The sequence below is a fragment of the Cricetulus griseus genome, chromosome 3, assembly GCF_003668045.3.
Source record: "Cricetulus griseus strain 17A/GY chromosome 3, alternate assembly CriGri-PICRH-1.0, whole genome shotgun sequence".
Lineage (NCBI taxonomy): Eukaryota > Metazoa > Chordata > Mammalia > Rodentia > Cricetidae > Cricetulus > Cricetulus griseus.
Window position 1 is genome coordinate 202749063 of NC_048596.1, and position 19008 is coordinate 202768070.

Genomic DNA, 19008 nt, shown 5'->3' on the forward strand with positions numbered 1-19008 from the left:
CCTTCCATGTACACATGTGGCTAAAAACTTTCATTTTACCTTTATTGTAGACCAGGCTGGCCTTGAACTCACAGAGATCCATCTCTCTTTCTGCTTCCTTCGTGCTGGGATTACAGACATGCACTGCCATGCCCAATGCTAGTCACACAGTTTTAAATAGGAATGTATGATTTGTAATTAAAAAAAAAAAACCCTCTCTGTATGTGTACAACATGTGTCCACATGTGTATTCAAGTGCCTGCACACGTGTGCCACGGAGCATATGTGGAGGATGGAGAATAGCCGTGGGTGTAGGTACTCAGCTATTGCCACCTTTGAGACATGCTCCCACCGGTGACCTTCTGGGGATTCCACCATCTCTAAACTTTCAGGTCATTCCCTTTCTCTAGTCTTTTTTCCACTTTTTATTTTTTATGACTACAAAAAGCAGTTTTCCAAGCTGGGTGAATGAGTTGTTCTCACTGTTCTACCAGGCACCTGACTGGATTCTTGGACTTTTTAGTAAAATCATATGTAACAGTGGTTCTCCATTAGTGACTTCGGAGGAGAGCAATAAAACCTGGGGACGGAATGTGGTCTTCCGACAAGAAGACTTTGAAGATGTGAAAAGGAATTTCAAGAAAAAAGGCTGTACATGGGGACCAAGCTCCATTCAAGCGAAAGAAAGACCAGAGGGCCGAGAGCGGTACGTGGGTGTGAAGAGGGCACATGGCTCACATTGGGGTAGTAACACTATTGTGCTGGCAGTGCTGCTTGGCCTGGTGCTCAGCCTGCCTCTCAGGAAGCCATTAGATTGATGCAGAGACATCTGGATAGTAACTTAGTGCTCTGCAGTGTGTTGAACTGGCTTATGCAATGATAATTAGTTCAGTAAATAATCTGACATCTTTATGTATCATTTCATGATTTGTGTGTGTGTGTGGCGGGGGTGACAGGGGTGGGACCGGAGAGATTGCTCAGTCCTGAAGAAGACTCGAGTTTGATTCCCAGCACCAACTTGATGGTTCACAACCACCCCTAACTCCAGTTCCAGGGGACCCATCACCCTCTTCTGACTGCTGTGGGAACCAGAGATGCATGTGATTTGCATGCATACGTTTAGGCAAAGTACTCAAACATATAAGTAAATAAATGAATCTAAAATATATTTTAAAAATTGTATTTGTACTCTGTTAGGTCTTCAAAATTCAAAAGCACAAAGGTACTCTTTTTGCATCTCTAAAAATATTTCTTCTGGGCTGAGACACTCTGTGGGTAAAGTGCTATCTGGCAAGCTGAAGGACCCGAGTTCATCTCCAGTTCTCATGTAAAAGTTGGCAGGCGTGGCAGCTGCCTGTAATCTTAGACCCACAAGAGGAAGACTACAGATCTCTAGGGCAAACAGGCTTGTTATGCTAGCCAGAATGGGTGAGAGACCCTGCCTCGAGATAATAAATCCAGAGAGCAATTGAGGAAGACATACAACATCAACTTCTTCCCTTCATATGCAGGTGCACACAGTTGCAGCAGTACAAACATAAAACCCATATATGCACCACATATAAGCAACCATGCATGCACGCACATGCACGCGCATGCACGCGCGCGCGCACACACACACACGCACACAGACACACACACACACACACACACACACACACACACACACACACACACCACATATACATGCCAGAAAATATATTGAGTATCCTGCGGTTCCATTATGTGAACACAAATGTCTTTCTCTCCTAGGGTCAGGCCTCTCTCAGATGGCAACAGCCCTTGGTCGTCTCTTTTAATAAAAAGTCAGAAAACCATGCCATTGGCTTCATTGTTTGTGGACCAACCAGGTAACCATGTCTCAGGAAACTGGGGTGTTCTTAGATTTGGGGGCCATGAATCATCTCACATGGCCCTTAAGGTCATTGACAGGGTGACAGCAGGTCCTTTAAAGCTTTACTTAAGTCCAGAGGTTATTTATTTTGCATCTAGACTTCATGGCACTAAGGAAATGGGCTCCACGTGTTTGGGGGGGAGATGGAGCGCATAGCTCTGTGTCTTACCAGAAAAACCAATATACCACTTAACCATATAGACCAGGTGAGTTTAGCATAGGAGTTGGCTTGATTAAGGATGAGCTGGGCTATATTCAGTATAGATTGAGTTCAAGAGGTAAAGCCATTGAAAACCTTCAAGGATGGTTGGTAGTTAAAAGAGGTGGTCTTTCATACCCACGTGTTTACAACAACCTTTTCATACTGTGAGAAAATCAAAATGTTTCAGCAATTCTGGAAGTGTGTGCCTTGAGTGTGTTCTGGGTTCTGTGTTCACCATCATGTCCCCTCCTCTTGAGGGGCCCTTTTTAACAAGCAAGGGATTTGGTGAACGGTGATGGAAGGGGAAGTCAGCAGAGGAAAAGGGGCTGCATGAGCAGAGGTGCCCATGGGAAGTGCTGGCTTGTGCAAAGAGAAGCCAGTGCCCTGCTGACTGTCTAGAAGAGAATGGCTATCTTGATGAGAGTGGGCTTACGTGTTAGAGAACACCTCTCTGGGAAACAAGGCAGCTCTGTGGTGTCTTACCTTGGAGCCCAACCCATGTTGCCTCCTGCATACATGAGCGCTTCACCCTTCTCCTTAGCCAGTGCTCTTGGTGACCTCCATGGAGCGTCAACCTCTTTGGAGTTTCACTTCCTTGTCCCTCTATTGCACTAGCTCCAGCTTTGGGACAAGTCTGTCACAATGCAGTCTTCTGGCTGCACCACAGGGCTTTCGATTTTGTGCCAGGTCAAGCAAGAACGTGGGTTATCTATGGTCTGCTAGTTGCCACTTGTTTGGGTGTTATGCTTGAGAACCCTTGAAGTGCTGTGTAGCAGTCTGGTGTGCAAAGTGAGCAGTGGACAAGGGCTGTGCACTTTAATGAAGCAATGAAATGTACACATTTTGTGCAGCCGTGTGTATGTTGTGTGTGTGTTTATATCTTGGTTCTTCTGTCTCCACACTAATTTCTGTCATCAGTGCTGATGAGAAACACTTTCCTGAAGGACCGGAAGCATCAGTGACTTCCACACAGCCTGTGGGTACCTGCATCCCAGGGCTCTGGACTCTTCCCACCAGAGCTTTCCCACTGAATGCATGCTTTGGTTTAAAATGTGGTGGTGGTGGTGTGTGTATTTGTATCTTCTGCTTCTGTCATATATCTTGATGCTTCTGTTTATATTTTGATGTTTCATGGATTTTAGAGTGCTTGTACACAGTTTGAATGGCAGGGTTTGCTATGCAATAGTTCTGCAATGTTTACATTTGAACCTTTGTTTAGGATCTTGTGAAGAGCTGAAACTTGTCCCTGACGGATTAGAACATAGAAAACCAAAGCAAATGAAGTTCCCTGGCCAAGCCTATGTTGGTCTACCTCTTTGCAAAGACAGCCAGAAAGAGCACCCAAGAGAGGCTGAGAGTCTCGAGGAGGGACCCTCTAAAGCCTCCCCAGTGAACAGTGTTGGTGCACCCACGCTGAGAAAGAAAACAGAGTCTGCATTGTGTGAGTGTGGGGTGCTGCTGGCATCACTGGCTTTGGGACAGGATGTCAGGAAACTACGTGGAGCCCAGGCTCCCCAAAAACCATCACCCAAGGAGGAAAAGAAGAGAGAGGACACTCTTCAGTGGGTCTCCGGGTGCCAAGCAAGTACTAGTCCACCTCTGAGACAGCCACCTGCAGGCAGGGTACCTAGTGATGACCCCTCTCTCCTGCCGCCAAGTGCCACGAGCCTTTTCTCAAAGTCTTCTCTCTCCACGAAGTGCTTGCTGCCTGCTGCTGAGGAGAAGCCTTCTTTCGGGAGCACAAGGATCTCTTGTGGTCCCATGATGCTCACTCCAGAACCCTGTTCTGCCACCCCAGAAAGCAACTGTGAACTCATCCCTGAACCAAGACTTAAGAATGACTATGGTGTGTTGAAAAGCATGTCACTTGCCCTCCTGGGGCAAACAGGGGAAAACCTGCCAGCCTGTGCCCCTGTAGGAGGCAAGGAATGCCATCACTCATGGATGGGATCCAAAGAAACTCCTTTCCAGCCTCAAAGTAGGTGGCAGCAGTTGGGTAACAGTTCAGATGGCATTGCAGGAAGTAGAGGAGTATGGATTGGACGGGGTTTCCTTTTAGTGGGATCTTGAGTGTTATCTTTCATTGTTGTAATTTTAATATCACTAGGATCTAGATTCTGAGAAGAGGCTTGATTGGGATCTAGCAACTTCAGATTATAAGATCATATAAGTACAAATTATGTGATGAATGACACATCAAACTCTGGGGACAAAGATGGGTCATAAGTCCAAATTCCAGCAAGTAGACCATGGTTCCAAACCACAGTCTTCTAGCTCTAGCCCTAAACCACTCTCTCTAGCACTAAACACCTAACTCTAACCCTAAATATTTAACCCTAACCCTAAGCACTCGACCATAACCTTCAACACTCATCCTAAATACCAACCTTTAACTTTAAACACCAATCCTAATTCTAATCCTAGCCACTAAACCCTGCCTCCAATCCTGAACTCCAAACCCTAATCCTAACCCTTGAACCCTAATGCTAACCAAAAGCTATCTTCAGCCTCTCTGAGATACTCCTTGGTCACATGCTGTGGTGGTGTTGGGACTAAAGTCCTTGTCATTTCTGTGTGATTGGTAGTTGGTATATAGCAAAGCTGCAGCCAGAGTGGCTTAACCACTAGACTCTATTTCCCCACTGTGCTGAAGGTGGAAGTTCAAGGCAAAGGCGTGGGCAGGGCTGGGTCTTCCTTAGGCCTCTCCCCTGGGCTTGCTTACACCCTCTCGCAGTGTCCTGATGTGGTGGTTCTTCTGGGTGTGTTTGTCTGGATCCTATAAGGCCCATAATCAGACTACATTGGGGCCTGCCCAAGTGAATTTATTTTGACTTAACCACCTGTAAGGATTCCCATTTCTAGGGCTGGGGAGATGGTTCAGTGAGTAAAAAGCTTGTTATACATACATTGCAGCCCTGAATTCAATTCCAGAATCCACATTAAAAGGCTAGGTGTGGTGGAGCAGACCTGTAATCCCAGCATTGATGGGGGAAACAGGCAGATGTCTGGGGCTTGCTGGCCAACCAGTCTAGCCAAGTCAGTGAATTCCAGGTCATTGAGAGACCCTGTCTCTGAAAATAGGTGGATTTGTCTGGGGTTGACCGTGTGTGTGTGTGTGTGTGTGTGTGTGTGTGTGTGTGTGTGTGTGTGGTGGGGGGGCACATGCACAGGTCATGGTGATGTCACAGTTAACTATGTAGAGGTTTGTGCTCAGGTTTGCTGTCTGTGGCCTTGGTCACATCACTATAACATGTTTTTCTACTAACAGCTTTACATCACCTCTCCTGTGGTTAGAAGTATGGTAGAAATAAAGTGCACAGGTATGCTGTGATTAGTTACATTAATATCATACAAGTATTCTCTGAAGCTATGACTATGGAAAGCTATTTGAGCCAGGCATGGTGACTTATGTGTGACATCCTAGCTACAGGGAGGCTGGGTGAAATGGCTGGAGGAATTTCTTAGGGTAAAATACTCTTTCTGTTCTAATGGCATATTTTCACTAAGGAAAGCATACCCCAGTGGCTGTGAGAGGTTTGTAATTATAGTGTTGGAACTCTAGGAAACCCCATCATCTAGTTGAATAGTTATCATCCTTCCCTTCACTCATTACTTCAGAGTCTTCTCATTGCGCTCTGTCTGTCTGTCTGACTGTCTTTCTTCACCCACAGGTGCCCCTGGAGACTCTGAGCTACCACACTCTTCCTCACCTGGTCCTCACAGTGAGCTGGCAAGCCAGGACTCTCCTGAGCAACCCCAAAGTGTTCTGGCCAATCGTCAGGCATGCCCCGTCCTGCCACAAAGCCCACACACTGCTTCATTGAGGACAACATCCCCACCTACCTGGGCCTGTGACATGGAACATGCAGTACCAGCCCTTGCCTGTCTCCTCAGTGCCCAGGAGAGAAGCAGGTTCCAGGCACCTTCTTTGTTGGATGCCAATGTGGAAGGTCAGAGCAAGGACTGTGCCGTGCCCTTGTGTAGAGTGAAGAGCGTGACGTGCCAACCGTCCATCTATGCCTTGGAGAAAGACTTTCTGACCTGAGTGCCTTTGCTTTCCCAGTGCTAACATTTGAGGTGGACACATGGAGGCACTGTGTGCCTTTGTGCTGTGTTTCCAACTGTGGCCCATGATGCTAGTGGGGGATGCTGACTCTGAGGTAAACCAGTGACTGCTGTTGGCTGTCCATATTATGTCCACTGAATGTTAGTTACCCAGTGACTTGAAATATACGGAAGTTCAGCCAGCTGAGGCAGGATCAGTTCTCATGTATGTTCTGCGCATGAACACATGGCAAAACTGCAATGACCAACTAACAATCTTTGCTTCCTTCCTTCATCATTTTTCTTGTCCTTTTGGCTTTTTGTTTGTTTTTGTACAACAGAAAGCTAAGAAATAGCTATTCATGTCTTGGCAATAAAAATGTGATGTTAGAAAGTGAAGATATTTATTTATAGAGTGGGTAAAAGGTCCTATTGATTGGAGTTAATTCAGAGTCCTGTTTAAAATACCCAGAGAAAGCAGTAACCTTGTAATGTGGGAGTCTGTCCAGTTGACTCCCGTTTTACTGAATGTAACTTATGAAAGTTTTATTGAGGCCTGGAGAGATGGCTCAACAGTAAAGCATGCATATAGCTCTTTTGGAGGACCCAAGTTCAGTCCCTAGCACCCATGTCAGATGGCTCACAACTGCCTGTGATTTCAGTTCTAGGATATCCAATGCCCTCTCCTGACTTCCACGGCACCTGAACTCACATGCACATGCTGCCACACAGACAAGACACACACATGCACATAATTAAAAGTCAAAATATTTTTAAAGTTTTATTGAATATGACTATATTGCTATTTTTGTGTCATGAGGCCAAAATACCTGAGAACAACTTAAAGGGGAGGAATCATTTGTTTTGCTCGTGGTTTCAAAGGGTTCAGTCCAACCTTGAGGAGGACCTGGTCGGGTGGCTTACATCATGGTGAACAGGAAACAGAGAAAGGGGACTATGGGAAGAGACCAGGGCAAGATGTAGTCAAGGGCACACCCTCATTGAATTTCGTTCCCCTGTTTCTATAACCTCTCTAAATAGCACCACTACTTGGGGACCAAATGTGAGCATATGGTGGATGTTTCAGAGTCAGACCTTAGCAGTAATCGCCAAGTGTCATCTGAGATCAGGCATTAATATTTGACCATCATCACATTTTGTGCCCTGCACAAGGCTGCTCTGTAGGTTTCCCTGGAGAAATGCCTCTTCCTTCACTAGTCAAGGTGGGAAATTTCTTCATGCTATAGTAGAGTCTTTAAAAATTAAATTACCCATGACTAGCTGGCTGTGTTTGAAGAGCCTATGTCCTGTGGACATAAATGTTGTGTGATTTTATTTTTCTTTGAGCCTGCAGTTTTCCCAGCACTAACAACACTGACAGCACAGGAGACAGCAGGACTGGGGTGGGGGTGGGGTCCGCCCTGAGCCATTTCATATTTCATTTAACTCTGAGTAAACTCAGGCCTCTGTGGGGGGTGAGCAGGCATGGCAGGAAGACACAGACAACTTCTGGAAGCACATGTAAAATGTGTCTCTGGCTAGCAGGTGGGGTTAGAATGACTATGGGTCATTTTCATAATTTCACAAATCAGAGTGCCGCATTGTTGAGATGGGGTGTCTCCTCGGGAGCTTGGTGACTTCACCTGGGTCTTGTGACTACTCTGATCCCTTCTGTCACCAGAACCTACTTATTTTTGAGACAGGCAGTAGCTATTTAAAGTGTGACACCCAGTAGGAAACTAAATTATCAATAACCCTTGGTGTTTTTTTTTTTTTTTAAAGTTGTATGTTGGCTTATCAAATAATGGCGGAGATTTAAAGGGCAATAAATTGGGTGTGTGGCATCTGAGGCATATACAGGTTTGTCTGCAGGTGACCTGCAGGGAAGATCTCATTGCCATCTCTAAGCAGAAGGCTTTGGTAGCTTGAAGCAAAATCTCAGGCTTTCACCAGACTCACTGTGTTGTTTTCTGCTGTCCGATTTTGCTTCTTTTCTGTTGTTATGAAATGCTGTAATAGGGATGTGGTTTGCTTATCATTTGTCACATTGGACAGGCCAGTTGGCTTCTTCCTTTCAATCAATCAATTGAAGGGAAGCTGAAAGTAAAAGAAATGCCCCAATACCCATTCGTGGAGAGAAAATATAGAAATATTATGTTTATCTTTGCTCCTGTTGCAGCATCCCATGGAGCATGTGTTTGTGATGGAGAGGGTAGAATTGGACATGCTAGATGTGTTTGTCTATCCACTATGTCCTCTCTCACTCTGTGATCCAGCCTCCTTTCTCTTCATTTTGCTCAACTCTGATGAACTTAGAAATGAAGCTGTGCTAAAACGATAATTTCAATATAAGGACTCAGTCTGACTCACTCTTGCTGAGTGTTGCCTTCACTGAGATCCCAACACACCTCTGATTCTCTGTGCTTGCTACACACCTAGCAGAACCTGGCTGTTCATTTTCTATAGACCTTAGAGCACTGAAAGATCATTTAATCTGGTTCCTGTTAATCCATATTGAGCTTTACCCTCCCACTGCAGAGACTAACAGTCAGGGCCTGGTACATTGTATTCAGAGGCCTGTGGCTGATAAAAATGTTTACATATGTTGTCTGTTTTTTAATAAACCTTTTATAGCTTGTCTGTTTGCTTCATGGCTTTGATCTCCTCCTAAGTGGTTACAGTGGTTTGCTTTGTATTCAGTGAGGAAAACATGAAGGAGGTGAGTGCTTGCTGTGTATACGTGGAGACCTGAGTTCCACACCCAAGACCCTTGCAAAACAGCAAGTCAGGTGGTGTGCACATGTGGCCCCACTAGGAGGTGGAGAGAGGCCAATCACTGTAGCTTGATGGCCAGCTAGTCTAGCAAGCTCCAGGCCAATGAGAAACCTTGTGTCAAAAAGCAAGGGGGTGGCTCCTGAGGAATAACACTTAAGGTTCACTTCTGGTTTACACACACACACACACACACACACACACACACACACACCTATGCACACACACACACACACACACACACACACACACACACACACACACACACACACACTTCTCAAATTTAAAAAGAAAGTAACAGCTACACCCAGGGTGCCTCCACATGTATGGCCGTCTTGATTCTAATACTCCATAGCCAACAACTTGGACTTCTAATCACTCTTGGCCAGTTAATATTTTGTTAATGTGACACAAGCTGGTGTCATCTGGGAAGAGGAACCTCAGTTCAGAGGAAGGAGACGATGCCTCCACCATACTTCCTGTAGGCAAATTGTGGGGCATTTTCTTGATTAACGATTGATGTGGGAGGACCTAGCCCAGTGTAGTCAGGTGGCCCTGGGTGTTATAAGATTAATCAGGCCGAGCAAGCCCCAGAGACCCACTAAGCAGCACTCCTCCATGACCTCTGCTTCAGTTCCTGCCTCCAGGTTCCTGCTTGAGTCCCTGCCCCGACTTCCCTCCATGACAGGCTGTGACTGGGATGTGATCCAAACAAATCCTTCCCTCTCCCGAGTTGCTTTTGATCATGGTGTTTTATTACAGTAATACACAGTAACTAGTCCACTTCTGAACGGGGACACACTTTTATTTTCACCCAGCCCCAAATTGCTTAGATAAAATGCCAACTTTAGATCTTCCCCTAAAGCCATCCACCCATCTTCTCAGAAAAAAACAAAACAAAAAACAAAAAACAAAACAAAAACAAACAAACAAACAAAACCCACCTGGAATGAGAGCCAGAGACCTACAGTACTGAAAACAAAGCATAGAGACATCATTGTTCCAGAACTCCCTGTAGGGTCACTGAGTGGACACTTTCCACCTTACTGATAAAGAAGCCAGCCAAGCCTTAGGGAGAGCAGGTAAATTGCTGCATTTCAATCCAGCCTGCTTCTCAGCCTCCAGCTGGTATGTCCAAACCATGGGGGAGGAGGAGTCTTCTGATTATTAGTTGGTTTTCAGTAAATGTTACTGTTAACTAGATGATGGGGCAGACTTAGTAGACTTTCTATAAGAGGCCTTACCCTCTCTGTGGAGCAGATGGGAGGAGGGGGGTGTGGGGGGACTGGAAGAAAAGGAGGGAGGGAGAACTGGGATTGGAATGTAAAAAATAAATTAATAAAAAGAGGGTAAAACAAACAAAAAAAAACAAAAAGAAATGTTACTGTTAATAAGCTCATCCAAGGACAGTTCAAAGAAAGCAATGTGAACCCTTCTTGGAGCCTGGAGGCCTCTGAATGTGGCCTTGGGAACCTGGCAGTAGGTTTGGCTTTAAATTAGAGTATGCATTTTTAGAGAAAATTGTCCATAGAGAGGAGGCCATTGGATAGACACTAAATAGAAAAGTTTCTAGGAAATTGGCTTATGATATAGCTGAGTCTGCCAAGTCTGAGTTCTGCTGGGCAGGCTGCAGACCCAGGGAAGAATGGAGGTTACAGCTCATGTTGGAAGGTCAAGGTGGAGTAGTTTGTATCATTAGAGGCTTCTCTCGTTGGCTTGCAGATAGTTCTCCCCCCCACCCCCATCCCTGTATGTGTAGGGTCATGTGAATGTATGCACATGTGTGGAGGCCAAAGCTCAATGTTAAGTCTTTCTGGTCTCTCTCTCTACTTTATTTGTTTGTTTGTTTGTTTGTTTGTTTGTTTGTTTTTGAACCAGAGCCTCTTTCACTGAACTTGAGACTCTCTGATTCAGCTGACTTGGCTGACCAGTGAGCCCCAGAGATCCTCTCTCTACTTCTCCAGCACTGACCAGGCAGGCACTGCTGTGCCCAGCTTTATGTGATGTGGGGGCTGGTAATTGAAGTCAGGACCCTGTGCCTACAGAGCAAGCATTTGTTGGATGAGCCTAGATGGGCTTTCTTCATTCTGTGCCCTGACATGGTTGTTATTCTATGTGTGTCCATGTCCTAATCACATCTTACAAAATACTATTAAAACTGAGTTGGACCCACCTCAGAGGTCTCTATTTGTCTCTGTGAGCACACACATCCAGCAGTGGACACTTGCCGCAGTGCTGGAGGCTAAGCTCAGCACGTGAGTGAGGCCAGCCCACAGCAGTGTCCTGTTGGCAACATGAGAGTTATGTGCAAGGTAGATCAGAAGGAAATGTCTCCAGCTCTTTCAGCAAGGGGAGGAGAATGGGACAGAATGGAAATGATACTTACAGGTGGTGCGAGGGGAAAGGATGGCCCTGACTGCCCTGGCCAGACTCGGCCACCCTTCCTCAATTCACCTATTATAGAGACAAATTAATGGAAAGCAGGGAAGGGGACTTAGTCACTGTGGCCACATTGAGAAGAGGAGCAAATAAAGAAGAGGTAAAGTGACCCCCAAGCCCGTCTTCAGGACACTGACAAGAGGTTCAGGCTTTTAAAAATCCAACAGATGTGTATAGCTAAGGAGTCCTGCTCAAAATGTTGTCTTACTTATTATTGCCCCACCAATGTCTGGGCTCCAGGATCTCCTGCAAGGCGGTCTGACAAATTACTAAAACTGTGTGAAAGCTCTTTAGGGGTGATGAACTTTCCCACTCTGGCTGGTGCCTCCCTGGCTTGAGACCCCTGGGTGGAAACTTAATTTTCTAAGGGTCTATAGTTTCAATAGTCAGACAGCTAAAGGGAGGGACAGTGTATCACTACAGAGTATGTCATCTTCCTCCAGGGCAGTTCCAGAAGGAAGGTTCATAAGCAGAAAAGACCCAGACAATAGGAAAGGGTCACATTGAGCTTCTTAGATACTTCATCAGGAGCAAGGGCAAGATGAAAAGCCACTGTCTGAGAATCCCATCAGTCCCTGGAGGCGCGCGCGCACGCGCACACACACAATCACACACACACACACACACACACACACACACACACACACACACACACTTCCAATCCCAACCTGAACTGTTTCCTTTAAAGCAGCCCCATTGAGTTCCACTTAACACCCAAATGCCAAGGGCTGATGCCAACCCAGAACATGGAACTGTGACCCGACTCCCCTTCTTCATCCTCCTGAAATGTAGAATGGCATCCTTGATCCTAAAACCCAAGCGTGTGGCTATTCAATACTTTGTCACTGTGAACAATTGAAGCATCCCAAGGGAGAGGTTCTTGTTTGTCCCAATGAGGGATGTGGTCCTTTTGGATAAAGGAGGGTATAGGACCACTGTGGCTCAACTTGTGCCAGAGCAAGCTTGGAGATTCTGGGCATCAGGGCAGTAGAAGGAAGCAGAGTCAAGATGAAAAGACTCAACACCTGCCTCCAGTGGCCTACATCTGCCAGCTGTGTCCATGTCTGGAAGGCTCCATGATCTCCCAAAACAGCACCAATAGCTGGGACCCATGTGCTCAATCACATGAACAGAAAGGGTGGGTGAACAGAAAGGAAACAGTGCTGGCCTTAGCCACCGTTGGCTTACACACACTGAGTGTTTGGTCAGGCCCCCATACTATTCAAGCTCTTGATGATCTGAGGCCTCTGACAAACATGTTGTCCCAGCTCACCACAATTTGCCCAGTAGCAGGAGACAGTAAGCAGATACGACAGAGACTCTGGCTGTTGGGGAGCACCTGGGTGTGCTTCATTGACACGGAGCTCAGCATCCGGGTCTCCCTCTGGAATAAGCAGCGCTGTGTGGAATGCAAGGGTGATGCGAGCCCATGGACATGGTAGTGTTGGTTTCTACTCAATCAGACTCAACTTTGCAAATGTGGAAATCGCTTTTGTGTTGGGCTTTCTGCTTCCTGTCCACGAGGTGGCACTAAATACACGTGATAAAGGAGCAAAAGGACTTGTGTGGAGAAAAGTCACAATCACCCTTAGAAGCAAAACTACAGGAGTTGGGAAGGAGCAGCACGTGTGCAGGGATTTCTGCTCTCACATGCAGAGCTCAGCTGTGCATCTGCAGCAAACAGATACAAGTGGAGGTGTACAACAGCAGGTGAGGTCAGGTCTCCAGAGTTTGTGCTCAGTTTAGGAAGAAGTAACCCAAAGTGTCTCAAGTAGAACAAGCTACCCCTCCTCAGACACTTGCTCAAAATGCCCCTATCCACATCAGGGTTCTCTAGAGGAACAGAAACAATGGGGTGAGTTGGGGGGGCGCATAGAGGAAAAGGGGGTAGGGGAAAGAGAGAGAGTTTATGTGTTGGTATGTACACATGTGTGAGGTCCAAGGACAACCTCAGTGTTTGTTTGTCTGGAGACATCATCTTGGTTTTTGCAACAGGGCTCTCATTGGCCTGGAACTCAAGCAGGGCTAGCCTGGCTGACCAGCAAACCCCAGAACTGCACTTGTCTCCGCCTCTCTGGGATTACAAGCTTGCATCACCAGGCTTGGGTTTTGAAGTGTAGATTCTGGGGAATGAATTCAGGTCCCTGTGTGTCCAAGGCAAGCACTTTACCAACTGATCTATGCCCCCACCCTGAGGTACACAGTTTTTGAAGCTGCACTTAAACTCCTTTGTTGCATGACTTAAATATACACAGGACAAGAGGCTTATGGATATGTTCCAAGCACCTGGTCAATAAGGACCAGGCCTAGAACTCTCTGTCCCCTTCTCTCTCAGGACCACCTGTGGTTCTGCAGCCCAGCTTTTAACCCCTTCATTTCCAAATCCCTTCTTATCCTTGAAGATGTATTTTTCTCTCTCTTGTTTCTCTTCCGTTTTGACAATTTATGTATATAATATCAAAATTGGAACAAATTAGGAAAGAAGAGAACTGCCTCTATCCGAAGATGAGCAATTACACTAAACCTGCAGTGTCAGGTTAGTTAACATGAGAGACTGGGTCTGGGAGCCCCAGGTCACTAACAAGAGAAGACTGTGCACACTCACTTCCGCTAGTCTAGTGGAGCCAGCTGCTACAAGATGACAAATAAAGGAGATACACGCACACTTGCTAGGAGGGGAAGACACCAACTGCCCTTATAAGCAACAACAGCGGGGACAGAGTACATGCAGAGAAAAGCACTCTCTGGGCTTGGCCTTCAGGAAGGGAGTTACAGCATCATCTGAGTCACCTGTGGCTGGATGTGGTCTAGGGTTTGACTAGGAGAAGCATATTTTGATCATGCTTGTATGGATGCATCTATGTGCCCAAACTCATTAGACTTCACATTTAAATGGGGTATTTCACTGAATTCAGACTGCGTGTTTCTCAGTGCCCTGCAGCCAGGGCCACACCACCAGTATCTGATTGAGCTGGCTTTATTGTTCATGGCAGTGCCACCAAGCAAAGCCTCCAGTGCCAGGAACTGGTTACATCTTGAGGAGCTGTTGGCCAAAAGGATCCCACGGACACTCTTCCAAACATCACAGGCCATTACCAAGGCTATTGGTTGTGCTCCACTACCTGATGGTAAGACTCTAGTACTGAAGACAGCATTTACTTATGGCATTGAATATGGAAAAGTCAAGCTGGTGCCCAGCTAGAAGCTTCCCCACACTTACTAGAATTCGTGGTGTGAAGGCACTCTGCATGCCATTAGAGGAGAAAGATAACAATTATTATCATCCAGATACAAACCATGCAAGCAAAACAGAGACCTGCATGCAAGATATACTGGTGCAACAGTGAAACAATTTTACATGGGTGACCAATCACTTTTTGATTGGACTTAAAGCCCACTTCATGAACTAGAACCCATTCCTGAAGCTGTTAAAGTGGCCAAGAACCTGAGACTACATAGGGCACGTGCACAGGGGGAAACCTGTTACTATCATTCTGCTAAAGAAACATAGCAATAAAATGACTCCTAACGACACATCCATATACCCTTAGGTCAGTGCCTCGCTCAACCCTCATCAAAGAAGCCTCTTCTTGCTGTAGATGGAAATTATTGTAGGGACCCATAACTGGACAGTGTGCAGAGAGTGGGAGACTTTGAAACACTCATTCCTAAGTGGGATGTATTCATCAAAGCCCGTCCCCTAAGGTTCAGGGATTTAAGCAGAAGAGACAGAAAGATTAAAAAGGCTGGAGGTGGTTGGTGGCTCCAAGGAAACAATCTTCCAGACACAACAAGGTTGATGCATTTAAGAACTCATAGAGACTGTGGCCACATGCATAGAGCCTATATAGGTTCAAGTCAGATGGGGGCCCCACACTGAGAGGGGGATGTGGACACAGGGTCCTACCCAAAGCAAGATTCTATTTGCAACTGATACCTGCTGGCATGCCACCCATATCTTCACTTTCGCTTATAGACTGCTTCTCTTTGCTGTAATTTCTGACTTTAGAAGCAGAGATCATCTTAGATTCCTAAGTATTGTATCCCCAATGCCACTCAGAGGCCATCACTTCTCCATGGTGATACCCAGATGAAGCTCAGTACTTTTTCAACAAGAAAAAACATGGTAAGGAAAGTCTACTGACAGTTTCATCTAATCACACAATTTACTGGGGATGGTTCCAGTGGGAGAGAGAGAGAGAGATGCTACAATTAACACCCCAAAGCTGCTTTGCATGGGCTTGCCCTGGCGGCTGATTTGTGCTGGGGTCTGGAAGCTGAGTAATTACCAACAGGTTTATGGACAATAGATTAAAAAAAAAAAACTTCTCCCTCTTTGTGCTCAGATGCAACTGCAGGTGGATTTCAACAGTCATACTACATAGAGGCTACAATGGCTCCTGTAACCCAAGGGCAGAAAAGATGACCTTCATTCAAGAAGAAGGTGTTCCCAGGGTTCCAGTGAAGCAAGGCTTATTGTGTGAAGACAAAAGTAACAGACGGAATGGAAGAAAGGGGGAAAGGAGATCACAGGGACAACCAAGCCTTCAGTCTGTAACTCCACAGCCATTGAACAAAGGAGTTGGTGGTCTGTGCTTGACAAAGGGTGTCTATATGTATACCCACTGTTTCATCTCATAGGCAACTGTAATCTCCCTAAAGGAAGTGCTGGGTACTGTAACCCACTTGTATTAGTTGGAGTTCTCTGGAGGAACATAACTGAGAGAGTGAATGTATATTACAAAGGAGATTTATTAGAGTGGCTTGCATGATACGGGCTGCGTAGTCTACATACTGGAGAAGTTGTGAACCCAGTAGCTGCTCAGACCAGATGTCTGGGTGCCTCACCTCAGTAGTCCCAATCTGTCCTGAAAGCCTAGAGGATCGTGGAGAGCCACTGTCTTCAGTCCATGTTGGAAGACCAAAGAAGTAGGGTTCTGCTGTCAGGAAAGAGTGGCAGCAACAGCAACAAGTTGGATGCACTTGGTAACAAGACATAAAGACCTGCAGGCAGCACTGATTTCCCCTCAGACTTCTTTGTATCTAGGCTACTGCTGGAAGATGCTGCCCACTCTGGTTCTTTTCTCCTCAGTCAATCCATCCTGGGAACACCCTCACAGATATATCCAGAGGCTCATCTTGCAGCTGATTCTAGATGCCATCAAGTGAAGATGGTGGTTTCTGTTCCACCTGGTCCCACAACCACTTCAGTCCCAAATAAACACACGGATGCTACATTAATTATAAAATTGTTGGATGGTAGCTAGGGCTTCTTATTGGCTAGCTCTGTCTTAATTATCAACCAATTTCTATTAATCTAAGTATTTCCACATGGTCTTATAGTACCGGAGAAGGGTCCGGACCTGTTACTCCTTCCTCCACTCCATGGCATCTCCTCATGGAGCCTCTCTACCTCTCTCCCCAGCGTTCTCTTCATCCTACCGCTTAACAAAGCCCAGTGGATTCTACATACTAGCAATGCTCCCCCCAATGCTGGTGATGTGGGAGTCCACAGCTCCTGGTGGCTCTGTGCTGGGCCATATTGGCATTTCATTCTTGGACAAGAACAACTGGAAAGACCAAATACAGTTCTAGTGAAAACAGACTGCCTGTCAATGCGAGAGGTAGGGAGCACATTTTGCAGCCAGCGCTGTAAGAATTTTAACAGGATCCTCAGGAATGGGCACTGTGAATGGAAAAGCTGTGGAAGTAAAGCATGGAGACGAGACGGACAGAAACAACTTTGGTTGTCAGCAGAGCTGGGAAGGTTGGTACTTCTCCAGAGACACCACACGGGGGCTCTCCAAACCTGGGTGACTCCGCCAGTCCCAGCCAGCCCCAGCCAGCCTTCAACGTCGGGCTTAAGGATTTGATTTACCAAGTGTCTCTTAGAGGTAGGGTCCTAATAACTAAGTTCAAAGTAGTGACATGAAAAAGTTGAGCAAAAACTAATTGATTGATTTGAGAGCTGGTTATGGAGGACTCAGAAGGTTTGAATATGAAATGACCCCACAGGAACATTGGTTGAGGCTCATCCTTGACCCGGTTTTGGGGAATTTTTTGTGGATCTGTGGGGGTCTGGTTGGCACAAGTGGATCATGGTTTCTATCTGAATTGAGCAGAAAAACCCTGGGCTGAGCTGGTCACAGTGGGTCATCTCACTAGTGGGTTTGCTTTTGGAGCACCAACTGGGATGACAGGGCATGAGTTGAGCTTTGCTTTGGGGGTTGTGTGGTGACAGCAGGTTGTTTCTTTCTTTCCACCAAGTATTGTGCACACATTTTTTCTCCCCCAGGGTTCTGGAGAATCATCCTAGGTTGTCATGCTTGCAGGACAAGTGCTTTACCAGTTAAACCATCTCCCCTTGGGATTCAACAAAAACACAACACAACTCTCTCTTGGATTGGTTGCCATATTGACTCAATGGTCAATCTCCAGCTTTCTACGCATATTCTCCAAAATTCTTCTACAATAATGTGCATAAGAACCTTGATGGAATTTGTGCATGAGTGATGGCAAGAAAGCACATATCCACTGCCCAAGGTGTGTGCACCCCCATGTATAAGAGCCCCCTTATCACTTGTCCACACCAGGCCACATGTGCTTATGGGAAAGTTAAAGTATCTCAAGTTTTCACCTGCCCCGTGACTCCTGCGTAACTGTTCCCAGATTTTAGAATTCAGGGTGAGATGTTGGGAAATCTACAGTTTCTGTGAGGCAAGCAAGGCATTCTCTTTCCCTGCCTGGTGTCTTTGAATACATTGCAAAATTCTTTACCACTGCCCCAGAATATGACCTCAGGATGCTGTCAATGTCTAGACACTGGGTTCTCGGCAGAAGGCCCTCTTTTACTCCTGCTTGCCTTTGCCTCTTGCTTGTGAGCACCACTGATGTGGGAGCCCAGTCTCTTCAGCTTTTCAATGTGTACTACAAGCCAGCAGCTCTCCAGGAATCCTCTAGGTGTTCAGTGCAGACTGGGGCTGGTGAGCCAGATAGCCTCCCTGTTCTCAGCCATGGCTAGATTGCCCAGCCTGTATTCTATTTCTTAGTCAACCTAAGAAATTTAGTAGATATTCAGTCAGTTCTTTCTGTTTTTCTAGAGACCCCTGACTAATATACAAAGTGCATCTTGTTATCAGAGATTTAGGACCAATGCCCTGGGATATCCTAGAACATCATGGTTCATCTGGACACCTGATCTACGTTGTCTTTAATGATGTAATAGTAAGAACTCAAATAAAGCCTACTATTCTAATTCTTACTGAAGCTTGGATTAAGTGGAAGGAGAAATAAAAAAATGGGCATAATTTCCAGGGTCAGTGGCAGAGCTTCTGAAACTGTATTGATTCACTGCCTGGGACTCAAAGGAGAGGATCGATCCTGTCCTTGTCAAAAGTGCCAAGTTCTATTTTGTGCCCTGCTGAAGTCCATGGGGTGGGCAGTCAGATTAACTGAACCAGTGCAACTCTAATGACTTGCTGTTAAGCTCTCACTCTATGGTCTGACTTGCTAAAAAAAAAAAAAAAAATCCCATTATTTGTTAGGCCCTGAAGGAGAAGTCCAGCTGCACTGGCTCTTTAATGAGCATCTAATACAATTTCCCTGACAGCCACTGCTGACTTCATTAGGGGAAAATGTAAATGTTGTCTGCCCTGTGAGGCATTTTCTACTCAAAATT

General features: G+C 46.0%; 1 protein-coding gene across 1 annotated transcript in view; it reads left to right on the forward strand.

Annotated features, from left to right (window-relative positions):
• Map3k21 (mitogen-activated protein kinase kinase kinase 21) overlaps positions 1-8747 on the forward strand; it is a 39925-nt gene extending 31178 nt beyond the window's left edge. The window contains exons 7-10 of the mRNA XM_027404800.2: positions 535-685; positions 1732-1829; positions 3295-4053; positions 5747-8747. Coding sequence (XP_027260601.1) covers positions 535-685; positions 1732-1829; positions 3295-4053; positions 5747-6120 — 1382 coding nt within the window. The 3' untranslated portion in view covers positions 6121-8747. The remainder of the gene's footprint in view (positions 1-534; positions 686-1731; positions 1830-3294; positions 4054-5746) is intronic.
• Positions 8748-19008: the final 10261 nt, after the last annotated feature.